Raw genomic sequence first — 14,977 nt, forward strand, 5'->3', positions numbered from 1 at the left:
AACGGCTTCTTTTGTCTCCACCTTTAACTTTCTAACAATATTCTGTCTTTCTATTGTATTTTCACTATTTCACTGATTAATCACATGCATCTTAATTAATTGGCAGATTAATCTTCTTTTTCTCTAAAGTTTTCTTTTTGGGATTTTTTAAACCTTTGATGAGTAAGCAAGTCATAGACGATTATAAAAGTATTCATGGCCGTAGCTAAAGGGAGAGAAAAAAAAAAAGAGCCTAAAAAGGTAGTTTTTCTTTTACTTACTTTCTGCTTTTTTGACCCTATTTCATCATCTTTATGAATTTGAAAATATGCTAATTAAAATTAAGTGTAGTTGCATATATAACAATTAGCCCTAAAGTATTGTTGGGAATGACTTTAGTCCAAGGTCCATAGCCAAAAGCAAAAGTTAATTTTAAGAGAAAGGTAGAAGTTTGTCTCACATTGGAAGATTTTGCATTGTCAAAGGAGTACATATATAAAAGCATACAAGGGAGCTTCCAAAATGTGGTTGTGGTAGAAGTAGAAACTTTTTCCATATGTTCGCACTGCCCCCGTTCGTCCAGTTGGACAAGCGGATTCGAGTGCGGGTAACCGCGCTCATGCATAAAAAGAAAGTTTTTTCCTTCTTAAGGTTGTTTTCTTTTTTTATATATGAAGGCATATAAGGGAGCTTTCAAATTTTGATTGTTGTGGAAGTAGGGATTTTTCCCACATTTGCGCACCGCCACCGTCCATCCATCCAGTTGGACGGGCAGGTTTGTATTCGGGTAACTGCGTTCACACGTAAAAAGAAAGTTCTTTCCTTCTTAGGACTGTTTTTCTTTTCTTTTCTTTTTCTTGATCTATTGTTTTTGAGTTATTTTTCATTCGGTTCCAATCCGTTATCTGGCAAGTGCATGTTCGGATGTTGTGTTAACCCTCGAGGAGCTATCAGCTTGTAGCGATTTAACATTGAGGTCATGCTATTTTTGCTTTCAAGGCAATGGGTTCCTCCACGATACAACGATCTATTTTTGGTTTATCAAGTATTAGCCGATATAGCACAATGCAAAAGAATCTGTAGATATAGCAAAGTTTAGATCCAGCTATAAGAGTCTATCGCTGATAGGAGTATATTACCAACAGATTTTGCTATATTTGCAATTATCTATATACTTAATTGTTAGCTCTCGAAGTGCTACTCAGTACCATAAGGTTATCACACAAAAGTATGAAAGAGAGAGAGAGAGACCAGAAGCAATGTAAATAAATGGAGTATTAGGTAGAAATGAGAGTTTTAAGTTAAAAGAAGAAGGACGGGGGTTGGTGTGTGGGTGATCGAAAGCAGTGTCTGCATGCACCTGTTATTGTCATTATATCTTATTAAAAATCCCTTCTGTGTATTACCTTTTCAAAAGGCAGCACAAATAGAAAAATATCTATAACTCTTTTGGACAATTATATAATCAACCACAAGCTTGTAGGTTTTTGAGCACTAATAAGGCTGTTTGGAGGGATGGAGCGGGGGAGAACTAGTCTTGGGGCTGTGTGGGGGTGGCTTTTCGTTGCCTTCTGGGTGGCGACCGACGGCTTCCCGGCCGAGGATCTTGTCGAGAGGCTTCCCGGCCAGCCAACGGTCGGTTTCAGACAATTTGCAGGTTATGTCGATGTTGATGTCGATGCCGGAAGAAGTTTGTTTTACTACTTTGCTGAAGCTCAGCAAGATCCCCATCTCCTGCCCCTCACTCTTTGGCTCAATGGAGGTCTGCTTTGGTTTTTGGTTTTTGGTTTTTCTTTTTCACTGTTTTATAGATCTGTGGGAATCTGGGATCACTTTTGAAAACAGTGTTTTGGAGATAAACTACACTTTTTATAATATATATTTAACTATTCTTAATTAGAATTAAATAACTTTTGGTTTTCTATTGAACACTGAAACTCCTGAATTAATGAGCTTTACTTTTTAAAAAAATCATCCAAAACTAATATTTTATTTGTTCCATAATATTTCCATTTGTTGTTCCGTTCAGAACTGTTTTTGTTTATGATGGTTTGATCTTGAAACCTTGAAAACCTTTGAGAGACTGATAAAATGAAGGTGCAGTTGGAAGCAGAAAGCTTTGTTTTGGGTTCTTTCTGACCGAATCAAAATTTGCTAATAATATTAAATTCTTCAAAAACCATTTTTTATATGTTAATATATATATATGCAGGTCCAGGTTGCTCTTCAGTTGGCGGGGGAGCCTTTACAGAGTTGGGACCCTTTTATCCTAAAGGTGATGGTCGAGGCCTTCGAAGAAACTCCATGTCCTGGAATAAAGGTAACTATATATATTTTTTTTTGGGGGAAAAACAAATATTAAAAAAGAAGTAAATTAATGTGTTAGTTCCTAACTTCATTATAAAATTGTTTATTGATATGGTTAATTTACTTTATTAGCCTCTAATCTACTGTTTGTGGAGTCTCCTGCTGGGGTAGGATGGTCATACTCAAACAGAACGTCTGACTACACTTGTGGCGATGACTCTACAGGTTCTCATTCATAAATTTTCATATTATATATAAATATATTTTATTAATAATTAAAAATTGTGAGATTGGATCTGTGCAACTTTGGCAGCCAGAGATATGCTCACCTTTATGTTGAAATGGTATGACAAGTTTCCAGCTTTCAGAGATAGGTCATTTTTCCTCACAGGAGAAAGTTATGCAGGTAAGTTTCAAATGTTTTTTTTTCTTTTTCCTTTTGGGGTTAAATTATAAATTTGGTCTATACTGTTTAAAATTATATTTTATATACTTGAAAAATTAGGTCCTTCAAATTTCAAAGTTAAATTGATATGATGTTTTTTAGAAAAATATTTAGGTGCATTTCGAATTGCATCTGTCTTTGTACATTTCTCATAAATTGCCACGTGGTGCTATTTTTAAAAATATTTTTAATTTTTTTTTTCTATTTGTGATTGAAAGAAGATGCATAAAAATAGGTGCAACCAACAAAGTATTACTCTAAGAAAAATTATATTAAGTCATTGGACTTTTTGTATGAAAAATTTCTTTTTGGTCGTAAGTTTTGATTCTAGTCTCCATTTGGTCTTAAAGTTTTAAAATGCTATACTCTTGACCTTGAATTTTGAATTTAATTTTTATTTTATCTATAGATTTCAAAATGTTATATTACCCTTTGAGTTTTGAGTTTAGTTTTTATTCGATCTCTAGATTTTAATAGTTTACATTCTTACTCCGAGTTTTCGCTAATACTCACTTTTAGTCTTTGGTATTAACTTCTAGTTTATTCATTTAAAATACTTATGATGTGATTTTTTAAAATTAATTTTAATAGCGATGAAAAATTAGTGAAAATAATTTAATTATAGTTAAGTAATTTAATTCTTTTAAATTAATTAACTGGATATTAATATCAATGACTGAAAGTGATTATTATTTAATAAAAAGTCAATGATAAAAATGTAAATCTTGAAATTTAGGATTAAATGAAAAGAAAATTCAAAACTCATGGGCTTAAAATGTAACATTTTGAAACCTAGGAATCCAAATAAATATGAAACTCAAAATTTAAGGGTAAAAGTGCAACATATTGTAACTTATGGACTAAATAAAAATCAGACTCAAAATATAGGGACTAAAAGTGCATTTTTCCTTATTTTCTTTAGGCGATGATTAGACCTCCCTCTTTTTTATGACACACAAATTAATTTTTTTTTTTTTGAAAAAAATAAATAACTGCCATGTGGCGGTTTTTTTTACTGAACAACTCCTTGGACTGCACAGAGATATGTGCTGCCTAGGGAGCTCCCGAGTATTTTTCGTTTTTTTTTTGTCCAATAGATCACTTCTGTTTACTTTATTAGAATAACATGTATATCACCAAACTATTGAACTTGCCCAAAATCATCCTCATGAATTATTAAACACAGAGTTAATGATAAAACTCGTTGCAACTAAATTAACTTTGAAAAGTTCAAAAACCCATAGGAAACTTTATAAAGTATGAAGACTCAATAGACAATTAAGGAAACTTCAATGCATAAACTTGCAATTTAATTTTAATATTTTCTTCAACCTCATTTCTCATAAAAAAAAAATAGTGGAAGAAAATGAAAAAAAGGAAAAGATATTTATTTCATGCAGGCCATTACATTCCTCAACTAGCTGATGCTATACTGGACTATAACATTCACTCAAAGGGCTTCAAGTTCAATATCAAGGGAGTTGCTGTAAGAAACAAAAAAAAAAAAGCACTCAAAAATCGAAACCCATCTCCATTATTTCAATCCAGTCTCTAATTTACTAGTAAATCAGTTGTAAATCAATTTTGTTTTCAACTATTTCTCTGAATGGTACCTGCAGATTGGGAACCCATTACTTAATCTGGACAGAGATGCACAAGCTACCTACGAGTTCTTTTGGTCTCATGGGATGATTTCTGATGAAGTTTGGCTTGCAATCACTAGAGAATGTGATTTTGATGATTATGTGTTGACAAATCCCCACAATGTAACCAAATCGTGCAACGATGCCATCGCCGATGCCAATGGCATTGTTGGCGAGTACATAAACAACTACGATGTTCTTTTGGATGTTTGCTACCCCTCCATTGTCGAGCAAGAGCTAAGATTGCAGAAACTGGTTCGTATATAAATCTTATCGATAGAGATTTGAATTTCTTACATTTTTATTAAGTTCAAGCATCTGCAGGCAACTAAAATAAGCATGGGAGTTGATGTGTGCATGACCTATGAAAGGCGTTTCTATTTCAATTTACCAGAAGTTCAAAAAGCTCTTCATGCCAATCGTACTAACTTGCCTTATGAATGGTCCATGTGCAGTGAGTAAGCCCACATTCTCTTTTTTAAGTTATGGTTGAGTCTATTTCATTATCGATTATATGTTTTAACATTATTAACTTAATGTCAGAAATAGTATGATATTGTTAAAATAAATATTGGCTGATTTTTTAATGAAAAAGTTGACCATTGGAAAAAACAATGTAGCATGTGCAACTAAATCTCTTTTGTAGAATGTCATTCTATTATGTCTGTCTTATTTATTTTCTTGAGAAATCTTTTTTGTCCTTAAATTCTTGGTATAGTTATTATATAGACTTTAAGTTTCTAAATATTTAGGTCCCGTTTGATAATCATTTTGTCTTTGAAAATTAAGACTATATTATCTCATTTTCTTATCATGGTTTGCATCTTTCTTAAATAGAAAAGTTAAATTCTGAGTCAAAATTTAAAAACAAAAAAACGTTTTTTAAAATTACTTTTTTTAGTTTTCAAATTTTGGCTTAGTTTTTAAAATTATGGATAGAAAGTAGATAACAAAACAATAAATCTAGAGGTGGAAGGGGTGTTTGTACGCTTAATTTTCAAAAATTAAAAACCAAGAACCAAATGGTTACTAAACAAACGGGGCCTTAGCGTTTAGTTTTCATTTGATCCTTGGATTTCAAAATATTAATTTTAGTCTAAGGTTTTGAATAATATTTCATTTAGTCAATAGATTTCAAGACTTGCACTTTTACCCTTGATTTGTTTTCATCGTTACATGCTCATTTTTGTAACCATCTTGCATTTGTGGTAAATAGGAGGTATGGCCTTGATAAAAAATGGGTCATGGGTTCAATCCATGATGACCACCTATCGAAGATTATTTAATATTCCATGGGTTTTTGTAACATTCAAATATTATAGGGTTAGGCGAATTGTCCCGTGAGATTAGTCGAGATGCGCGTAAGCTAGTCTAGACATTTACAAATATAGAAAAAAAAAAAAAAAAAAAAAACTAAATGCTCATTTTTGTGCTTGATGTTAATTTCCATTAATAATTTTAAATGATTAAATTCTTTATAATGAAATTAGTTTTTACTAATTTTATTCACTATTAAAATTAATAAAGAAAATTACATTATAATTATTTTCAATTAATTAAGTGAAAGATCATGCTAAAGACCATACCATGAGCATGAGTGAAAAATTTGGGTAAAAATGTAAAATATTGAAACCTATGATCAAAAGAAATAAATTCAAGACTCATAATATAACATTTTGAAATCTAAGGATTAAAAGGAAATTAAATTTCAAATTCAAAAATTAAAATTCAAAACACAGCATTTTGAAACTTAACGACTAACTAGAAACTAGACTTGGTAACTCAACTGACAAAATTTTTAAATATATAAACTTCTAACAACTTCACTTGATAATTAACCGACAAAATTTATTAACTAAATTAGTGGTTTAATTATTTGTGTTTGATTACCAATATGCATTTTATATTCTATAAACATCCTAAAGTTTTCTTTAGTTATGCCATAAACACAATCTAAATCTTAATTCATTGTACATTTGAGCAGCACATTAGACTACAATTACAATGATACAAACATCAACATGCTTCCCTTACTGAAGAGAATAATCCAAAACCACATCCCTGTTTGGATCTTCAGGTACATTTTGAAATTACTATTTCTAAACTTTGAATATATAATGAAAATTGATGAATGAATGAATGTACACACAGTGGGGATGAGGATTCAGTGGTGCCATTGCTGGGGTCTAGGACACTAGTCCGAGAGTTGGCTCATGACCTTAAATTCAAAGTCACAGTACCCTACGGAGCTTGGTTTCACAAGGGCCAGGTCGGCGGCTGGGCCATCGAGTACGGCAACAAACTCACATTTGCAACGGTGCGCGGGGCGTCTCATATGGTGCCCTTCGCCCAACCCTCTAGAGCTCTGCATTTGTTCTCTTCATTTGTAAAAGGGAGGAGGCTTCCCAATTCTACTCGCCCTTCTATTGATGATTAAACAAACACAAACTAATATAATTTCATTGTGTTTGTTTTGTTGGTTTAATAATAATTCAAAAGAGTAGAATGTAATGCAAGATTTTCACCACTCATATAATTTTCCTATTCCTTCATTAACTTGAAGAAAATGCTAAGAAAAAGAGAGAAATTACAACGCATAGCTTTTTGTACACACTCTGGGTTGTATGATTGAGCTTAATTGTTTTGAAATCAAAATATGTATGCTTTGTGAGAAGAGAAACTATGGTTGTGAAGCAAAAACAAAAGATGTTTTTAATGCACACAATCATTACACTTAGCATGGAAGTTAAGTCATTTTTTTCATTCTGTGTTTGTATAAAACACATCCCATATTTTACCAACTTCTTCATGTCCTTTCTTTAGCAAAGACTTTTCTGATATTAACCACAATGGCCTCTATCAATAATAGTGATTACTACTTTCCTTGGTTTCCTACACCACCTTATCATCCTTTTCAGCCACCACCTCACAAGCCAATTGCTCCACCATCTCCTCCCCTGTTTCCACCACACAAACCAATAACTCCACCACCACCACGTAAGCCAATTAGTCCGCCACCGCCATCACCTCAAAAACCCGCCACTCCACCACCACCACGCAAGCCGATTGTGCCTTCTCCGCCACCTCTAAAACCAACTGCTCCTCCGCCACCACGCAAGCCCATTGTGCCTCCACCTCAAAAGCCAACTGCTCCTCCGCCCCCACGCAAGCCAATTGTGCCCTCTCCGCCACCTCAAAAGCCAATTGCTCCTCCGCCTCCACGCAAGCCAATTGTGCCTCCTCCACCACCTCAGAAGCCAGCTGCTCCTCCACCTCCACGCAAGCCAATTGGGCCCCCACCAATTGCTCCTCCACCCCCACGCAAGCCAGTTCGGCCTCCTCCGCCACCTCAAAAGCCAACTACTCCTCCGCCACCACGCAAGCCAATTGCGCCTCCCCCACCCAGAAAACCAATTGCTCCTCCACCGCCACGCAAGCCAATCGCGCCTCCACCGCCCAAAAAACCAATTGCTCCTCCGCCCCCACGTAAGCCATTTACACCTCCACCACCGCACAAACCAATCGCTCCTCCGCCACCATACAAGCCAATATCTCCCCCATCTCCGATGCTTCCACCACCGCCGCCGCCTCCTCACCACCACCCAACAGTAATCATCATAGTGTTTGTCTCATTAGGTGGGTTGTTCCTGCTTGCATTCATGGCAGCTGCACTCTTCTGTTTCGTGAAAAAGAGAGAGGAGAAAACCGTGGAAGAAACAGAGATCATCCACATTGATGAACACAGGAAAATCAAAGAAGCCATAGTTGAAGGACCCCATGGATCATGCCAAACTGTGGTGCTATCAGTTGAAGATGACATCCATGTCAAGGAAGAAATCATGAGGACCGAGAAGATCGGTGAAAAAGCGTTGCACCGTACGCATGAAGCAGGTGATCCAAGCACCATAGAAGAGCCAGTACAGCCACCATCTTCCACTCATCACAATCTTCATCAAAAGCATTCCTAAGCACAAAAGTTAATAATTTTGGACAGAACAAATAACACTTCAATAAAAATAAACACAACCCAACTAAAATATCTATTATGATTATTCCTATTAATAATTAAAAAAAAAAATTGGTTTGATTTTTTACTTCATTTTTCAGAAAATCTGCGTGGCTTGTTCAATACAAAAGTTTAATCGTCATATTGAATTCTCATGAAATGGATAGAATTTACTGAAATACAATAAGCCACCTGAATTTATTGAAAATTATTCTCTCAAGAAGTAAATAATTATTTAAGCTACATATATCCCATGGAAAAATACCATCTTATCTAAAGGTCACTTTTACCGTTGGATTTAGTCCATAAATTTGAAAATGTTACATTTATATTCTTAAATTTTGAGCATAGTTTTTATTTGATCGATAAGCTTCGAGATTGCACATTTATCTTTTAGTTTTCACTCATGTTACCTATAGTCATTTGTGTTAACTAGTCAAGAAACACTGAAATATTAAAAAAAAAAAAAAATCTAATAGTTTTAATTATTTTTTAAATAGTTATTTATTAGCATATAATAAATTAGTATTATATAATTTTGTTTGAGTAACCATAACCTTTTAAATGTAATAAATTTTATTTTAATGTTCTCATATTATCGTCTTTTTCAAAACAAAGAAAAGAAAATATTATATTTAATACACAGATAAGAACTATTCTAGTAGTTATATTATCGAATTAATATGTTAATATTGTAATATTTTAATATATATAATGTAATCATTTTTATTCTAATATTATTATATATCTACCGTAAAATCACATGAAATGATACATTGTTTTACCATATTAACTACTACTTTCATTCAATTAAATCCTCAATTTTTTAAAATAATTTCTCCAAACTTTGGTTCTCATGAAATTATTTTTTTTAAGAATATAGATGCAAGTATTTTTTTTTTTTTTTACACATGCATCTCACAAATACATAGGACGAATCAATACACCAGTTTGATGTGTGTAACCACCTCTACCTCGAACAGATGCATCCATCTCTACTCCGAACAGATGCATTCATTACATCCTGTCAACACCAATTACACTTATTCGACCTAAGATTTTATTTTTTAAATACATAAATTTATTTTGTAAATTAAAAATTGGAAAAGTCACCCTGTCTTTCAAACAAACACCTACACTCGAAAAGTTACAACCACTCGACAAAAGGACAATATAAACACCTACACTCGAAAAGTCACAACCACTCGATAAAAGGATAATATAGAAATTTATGAAAAATATAAGAGCAAAAAGGACATGTAATGATTCTCCTTTTTAATATAGTAAAGATTTTTTATTAATTAATTAAAGATAACTAAATTAGCTTTTTCTTACTTTTTGATCACTATTAAAATTAATGGAAAAATCTAATCATAATTATTTTCTATTAATTAATTGAAAGTTGGCCCAAGGACTAGAAACAATCAATAGTTTCACGGGTAAAAGTGTAAAAACCAAAAGTTAAAAGATCAAATTGAAGAAGAGTAAGTGCGATAAATTTTGAAATTAAATATAAATTAAAATAAAAACTATAAAAAATTTGATTGACTTATGGCATTTTGGGGAAAAAACAATCTTACGAGAAACACTTCACACTTTTCCTATTGGAAAACAACTTTTTTTTTCCAATTATTATTATTATTATGTTTCTTTTAATATACTTGGATATGTAATTGTGTGTAATAAAATTAGACATGTTATTTGGATTTTGATGATGATTAGTGGGATTTTGGAGGTGCATAGCATAAATGCTCTAGATCTTTGTTTATTATTATTGAATGGGAAGCTGTTAAGTTTTATTTTATTTATTTTTTGAAAAATTTAAAGTGTGACTTTTCCATATATTTTTTTATTTGGCTTTGTAAACATTTTGAACTTCAAAAGAAATATTTTGGTCTTTTAGTACATACTTGAACTTAAAGAGTACATGTCACTTGGATCTTATTCAGATTCAACTTTTTTTTCTCTTTTTTAAGAAGTAGATCGCACATTAATGTGAGTAAATCCTACTTGCGTTTATTCTCAATTAATTTTAAAATGCATTTTTTTTTAAAAAAAAAGGAAAATTAAGTAAATACATACCTCATTGATCATAAACTATTTTACTTAGCAAGACCAAAATCCTAATCTTCTAAACAAAATTTCATTTTTTTTTAAAATTTTTGGAGGGTTTAATTTTAATTTTACACGAAAAGAAGCTAACAACTTAATAACCACCTAGGACAGAATGGGAATTTCCTTATTAAAAATCCAGCTGAACTTAACCCCATGCGGCTTCAACTTCTTAGCCCGCTCATCGGCTCGCTCCTGAAGCTTCCTAATCCTCGGCGCCAACCCACACACGAAATCCTGAGCCCGTCGCCCCTCTCCCGTCAATCCCTCCACCTTCTCCAACCTCCACCGTTCGATGAGCACCTCCAGAATATCGGCATAGTCGTTAGCCGTGTAGATCCCAAGCCGCTGAGCCACGGCGGAGAAGTGGTCGAATAGCCTGGGGTCCTGCCCATCGTACATGAGATGCGCCGGCATTGTGATCTTCTTGTGCATCATGTCAGCAATTGCCAGCATAGCACCAGTGGGGTCCACGTCGAGAAGCTTCTGGACGATTCTGGAATAGGCGTTTTCATGGCGCTTCTCATCGGAGGCGATGGTGCCGCAGATTCGGGCGAGGACTGGATCGCCGCCGTCTTTCGCTAAACGGGCGGTGTTGCCGTGTGATATGAACGTGGCTCGCTCTTGAAATGACGTGTACACGAATCCTAAGTATGGGTTGTTCTCCGTCCCTGGATCCTGTCCACGTCGGACGCATTTACATGTCACCACCATTATTATATTATTAATTTCCTTTTCTTGAAAAATCGTCTTAATTAATTAGTTGGTAATTACGAAATCTATTAAGATTTGGGAAAGCTTGGCATCTTAAATGTAATTAAAATCCAAACATTTAAAAAAGTAAAGTCAAAATATACTTTCAAATTTGTTTGGTCCATTTTTTTTTCTTTTACAAATCTGAGATATTTTCAGAGAGAGAAAAAGTATTCTGACTATTTATAAAAATAGAAAAAGGAAATTACCTATCCGTTCAATCAATTTCTATCCATTTTAATCAATCTATTTTGTTATTTTGTATAGTTTTCTCATTTTATATTTTTGAAAATCTTCCCAAAAATTCGATAAATTTTAAATGTTGTCTTTCAAAATTAATTTTTATTAAAATATAATAAATAATAATAATTAAGAATATTTGAAAATCTTCCTTCAAATTTTAATAAATTTTAAATGTAGTCTTTCAAAATTAAATTTTATTAAAATAGATTAAATGATAATAATAATTATTATAAATATGTTTTCAAAATTTATAGTAAAAATATTAATTAAAGAACAAAATTTCATTTAAAAAAATCTACGAGCAGTAGAATTAAATTAAATAGTTATTGAAAGTGCGTATTAAAATACTAAAATTGAACATTAAAAAATAACAATTACATGTTATAAATGGTTTTTTTTAAAAAAAATTGTAACAGATATAAATGATTTTCTTTAATTACAAGTTTGACATGCGCTCGTCGGAGGTTCAATCTCCGACCATAATGGCTGAACTCAAAATAAAATAAAATAATTAGTGTTTATATTTAATATATCATTATCAAATTAGATCATTTTTTTTAAAAGTAACAAATGAATCTAGTATAAATAAAACTGAATTTTGTGTTTAATAAATAAAACAAATTTTTAAAAGTGTTTTTATAAATCTCATTGAAGTTTTTACGGTTTAAATTGATTAAAAAACCGAATATAACCAAATTGTATTTTTAGAACTTTTTTTTTTCTGTTAAATTAAAAATAAACGGTCATTGGTCTCACCATGCCGGCGCCGATCAAATACTGAACAGTCCGTTCAATCATCATCATATCGACTCGACCCGATAAATAGAGGTATGTCCGGAGCAAGTCGCCGTGGCGGTTCTCCTCGGCGGTCCAATTCCTAGTCCACTTGGCCCAGGGGCTCCGGCTAGCCCCAGTCTCATCCTTAACCCCATCCAGCGTATTAATCATCGTCTGATAAGTCGGCAATGCATCCTCCGTAATCATATCCCCAACCAGCACCACAAAGTACTCGTCCGGAAGCTCCGCCGTCCGATCTCGCAAAGCCCTAACTTCCTCCACAAATTCTCCGTACGGCAGCGTTGAATCCGGCAAGAAATCCTGCGGCTGCCAGCACTCATCCACCGGCTTCAGCAGCGGCAACACATTCTCACTCGCCCAACCTTCCAACGATTTGAACACGTCTATCTTTTCCGGCGGCATTGAGTGAGTCTTCCGATCCTTAACCAGAGACGGCGCCGCTATGGCTGAAATTGGCCGGATCGATGGACGGACTCTGACGGCGTATATCGGTGATGGAGACTTCAGGCGGAGGTGAGCCAGATTCCGGCCAAATGGCACCGGAGAATGAGTTGTTATGTTGTTTGAGGTTAGTGTTTGCATGATGCTCTGTATTCGTGGAAGTCGAAATTTGGGACAATTGGGACACAGAAATGATCTAATTTATAAAGGGGAAAATTGGGGATTTATTTTATTTATTGAGGGTGAAAAATGGAAATAATTGTAATTAAAATTTACGAAAAAATGGAAGGGTAATATGGTAATTTTAGGATGAACAATCCGGTGGGTGCTGTGGTTTTCTGAAAGGCAGGGGAGAGATTCAATGGGTAAACAGTGGCAAATAGAATTAAGGACAGCTCATATATTAAAAAAAAACATTTTTTTTCTAATATAGTTCCACCCATTTTATAATTTACTCAATTAAATAAAAACAAAAATTATAAATTTGGTCTTAGAAAAAACAAAATTTTAGGTTCTATAGTCTATAATTAGAATTTTATCAATCTAGTTTGATAATATCCACGTATATTAAGGTTTTATCAAACCACAAGAAAGGTTACGTTTAGTCAATAATAATCTAAAATGTGTGTTCAATTTAATTATGTTTGATATTGTTTACATGTATTCCGTCATTGTAATGTAATGTGAGGCTCACTTTCAAGTATAAAGTTGAAGAGCACAATCCAATTGAGATGTGAAAAGTGATAAATCTGATTGTGTTTCAAAATAACTAGGACTTTCTAAGTGATATTATTACCATTATGATTACTATTACAATATGAGAATTGTGAATTTGTCACATTCATTGTTAAACAATAATGATAAATGTGACAGATTAATAATTTTAAGTAAACGTGATAAAAAATTATCCAATTACGTTTGCGATTGTGACCTATTATGATAATTCTATAAATAGAATCTCACTATGAGTACACTCATTTTCTTTATGAATTGGTAAACATGGACTAAATTCTAACTTTTAGAATTATACGGACTAAAAACTAACTTTCTCTAAATCATAGGACTCAATTTGTAATTTAACCTACAAATAAAATAAAGGGAAGATACAACTCTTTAGGCATATAATTATTATAGAGATGATTTAATTTAGTCTCAATGATTTAATTAAATTACACAATAAACAAATGGTAAGGTAACCAAATAAATTATTCATGATGGGTTAGTGACATTGAAATTAAGGACAAGTTATAAGGAGCAATTTCTAGTAATAAAAGTTGAAATTTACAATTGGAGTGGTCGTGGCAGATTGGCAAGAATGCTTCAAGAAAACGATTTATTATTTTATTTTATTTTTAAATTGTGGAGAAAATAGGTTTCATTAGTCTCCGTTTGCTACAACTGCAACTTGAATTTCAAATATTTCTCGTTTTTTGGTTTTTTTTTTTCTTTGTTTGTTTATCGATGGCCAACTTGTTGTTTAAATACATATATATATATATGTAGTTGATTTCCATTCTTGGTTTATTATTCAAATTAATTTTCTAAATAATTTTGAAAAGTTAAGGTCTGTTTACTAATTTTTTTTTTAAATTAAGTCTATAAACACTATTTTCACCATCAAATTTTTTCATTTGCTATCTATTTTCATTAATGGTTTGAAAAATCAAACCAATTTTTTTAAAACTAAAAAAAAACTGTTTTTGTTTTTGGAATATTAGCTAAGAATTCAATAATTGATGCAAAACGTTATAAGAAATGTGGATGATATAACTTTTTTAAAATAAAAACAAAAAAAAACTAAATTGTTATCAAACGGGATCTAAAAGTGTTGTTCTAACGATCTAAGGTAGTTGGTAACAATTTTTTTTTCCAAAAAAAATGAAATACTCAGGTTTATTATTAATTTTTAAAATTTTGAATATTAAAAAAAAAAAAGGAGTAACCATACAACAATTGATTGTTTGTACAAGGATTTCAAGAAAAAAAAATGTACAGACGTTTAGATAGTACAACCAAACAATTTTGGATTAAAAACTTGGAAGAAATATAACCGACCACAACACAGAGAACTTCAAGTAAAAGCATTTTTATAAAAATAACAAAAAATTGAATTATAAAATAAAATTGTCATTGTTTTAATAAAATAGTTACAAATATAGCAAACAAACCTAAAAAATTAACAGATATAACATAAGGTAAAGAAATTACAAATATGATAAAATTTAGAGTCTATCAATAATAGCCGTTAGT

The 14,977-nt window shown here is 32.4% G+C and overlaps 3 protein-coding genes across 3 annotated transcripts; 2 read left to right on the forward strand and 1 right to left on the reverse strand.

Moving 5' to 3' along the window:
* The first annotated feature begins 588 nt into the window (after positions 1 to 588).
* Positions 589 to 6,905, forward strand: LOC120074974 (serine carboxypeptidase-like 42). Its single transcript, XM_039028096.1, has 9 exons — positions 589 to 1,741; positions 2,192 to 2,299; positions 2,419 to 2,511; positions 2,600 to 2,692; positions 4,132 to 4,217; positions 4,351 to 4,629; positions 4,699 to 4,832; positions 6,359 to 6,451; positions 6,526 to 6,905. The coding sequence occupies exons 1-9, from the start codon at positions 1,495 to 1,497 to the stop codon at positions 6,809 to 6,811; spliced, it is 1,419 nt and encodes a 472-aa protein (XP_038884024.1). The 5' UTR covers positions 589 to 1,494; the 3' UTR covers positions 6,812 to 6,905.
* A 190-nt stretch (positions 6,906 to 7,095) lies between these two features.
* LOC120074975 (basic salivary proline-rich protein 2-like) lies at positions 7,096 to 8,588 on the forward strand. The gene has a single exon (XM_039028097.1). The coding sequence runs from the start codon at positions 7,224 to 7,226 to the stop codon at positions 8,340 to 8,342; it is 1,119 nt and encodes a 372-aa protein (XP_038884025.1). The 5' UTR covers positions 7,096 to 7,223; the 3' UTR covers positions 8,343 to 8,588.
* A 1,788-nt stretch (positions 8,589 to 10,376) lies between these two features.
* LOC120075193 (stearoyl-[acyl-carrier-protein] 9-desaturase 6, chloroplastic) lies at positions 10,377 to 12,909 on the reverse strand. The gene is made up of 2 exons (XM_039028394.1): positions 12,245 to 12,909; positions 10,377 to 11,170 (listed from the first exon to the last, which is right to left on the reverse strand). The coding sequence occupies exons 1-2, from the start codon at positions 12,866 to 12,868 to the stop codon at positions 10,598 to 10,600; spliced, it is 1,197 nt and encodes a 398-aa protein (XP_038884322.1). The 5' UTR covers positions 12,869 to 12,909; the 3' UTR covers positions 10,377 to 10,597.
* Positions 12,910 to 14,977: the final 2,068 nt, after the last annotated feature.

Source organism: Benincasa hispida, chromosome 4, assembly GCF_009727055.1.
Source record: "Benincasa hispida cultivar B227 chromosome 4, ASM972705v1, whole genome shotgun sequence".
NCBI lineage: Eukaryota > Viridiplantae > Streptophyta > Magnoliopsida > Cucurbitales > Cucurbitaceae > Benincasa > Benincasa hispida.

What these genes read in the sequence shown, in the direction of transcription:
- LOC120074974 (XM_039028096.1), top strand. Translation starts at nt 1,495, where the DNA reads ATGGAGCGGGGGAGAACTAGTCTTGGGGCTGTGTGGGGGTGGCTTTTC. An exon ending in TTGTGGCGATGACTCTACAG is followed by an intron (nt 2,512 to 2,599) that starts GTTCTCATTCAT and finishes CAACTTTGGCAG; the next exon opens with CCAGAGATATGCTCACCTTT. An exon ending in GAATGGTCCATGTGCAGTGA is followed by an intron (nt 4,833 to 6,358) that starts GTAAGCCCACAT and finishes ACATTTGAGCAG; the next exon opens with CACATTAGACTACAATTACA.
- LOC120074975 (XM_039028097.1), top strand. Translation starts at nt 7,224, where the DNA reads ATGGCCTCTATCAATAATAGTGATTACTACTTTCCTTGGTTTCCTACA.
- LOC120075193 (XM_039028394.1), bottom strand. Translation starts at nt 12,868, where the DNA reads ATGCAAACACTAACCTCAAACAACATAACAACTCATTCTCCGGTGCCA. An exon ending in ATTTGATCGGCGCCGGCATG is followed by an intron (nt 11,171 to 12,244) that starts GTGAGACCAATG and finishes CGACGTGGACAG; the next exon opens with GATCCAGGGACGGAGAACAA.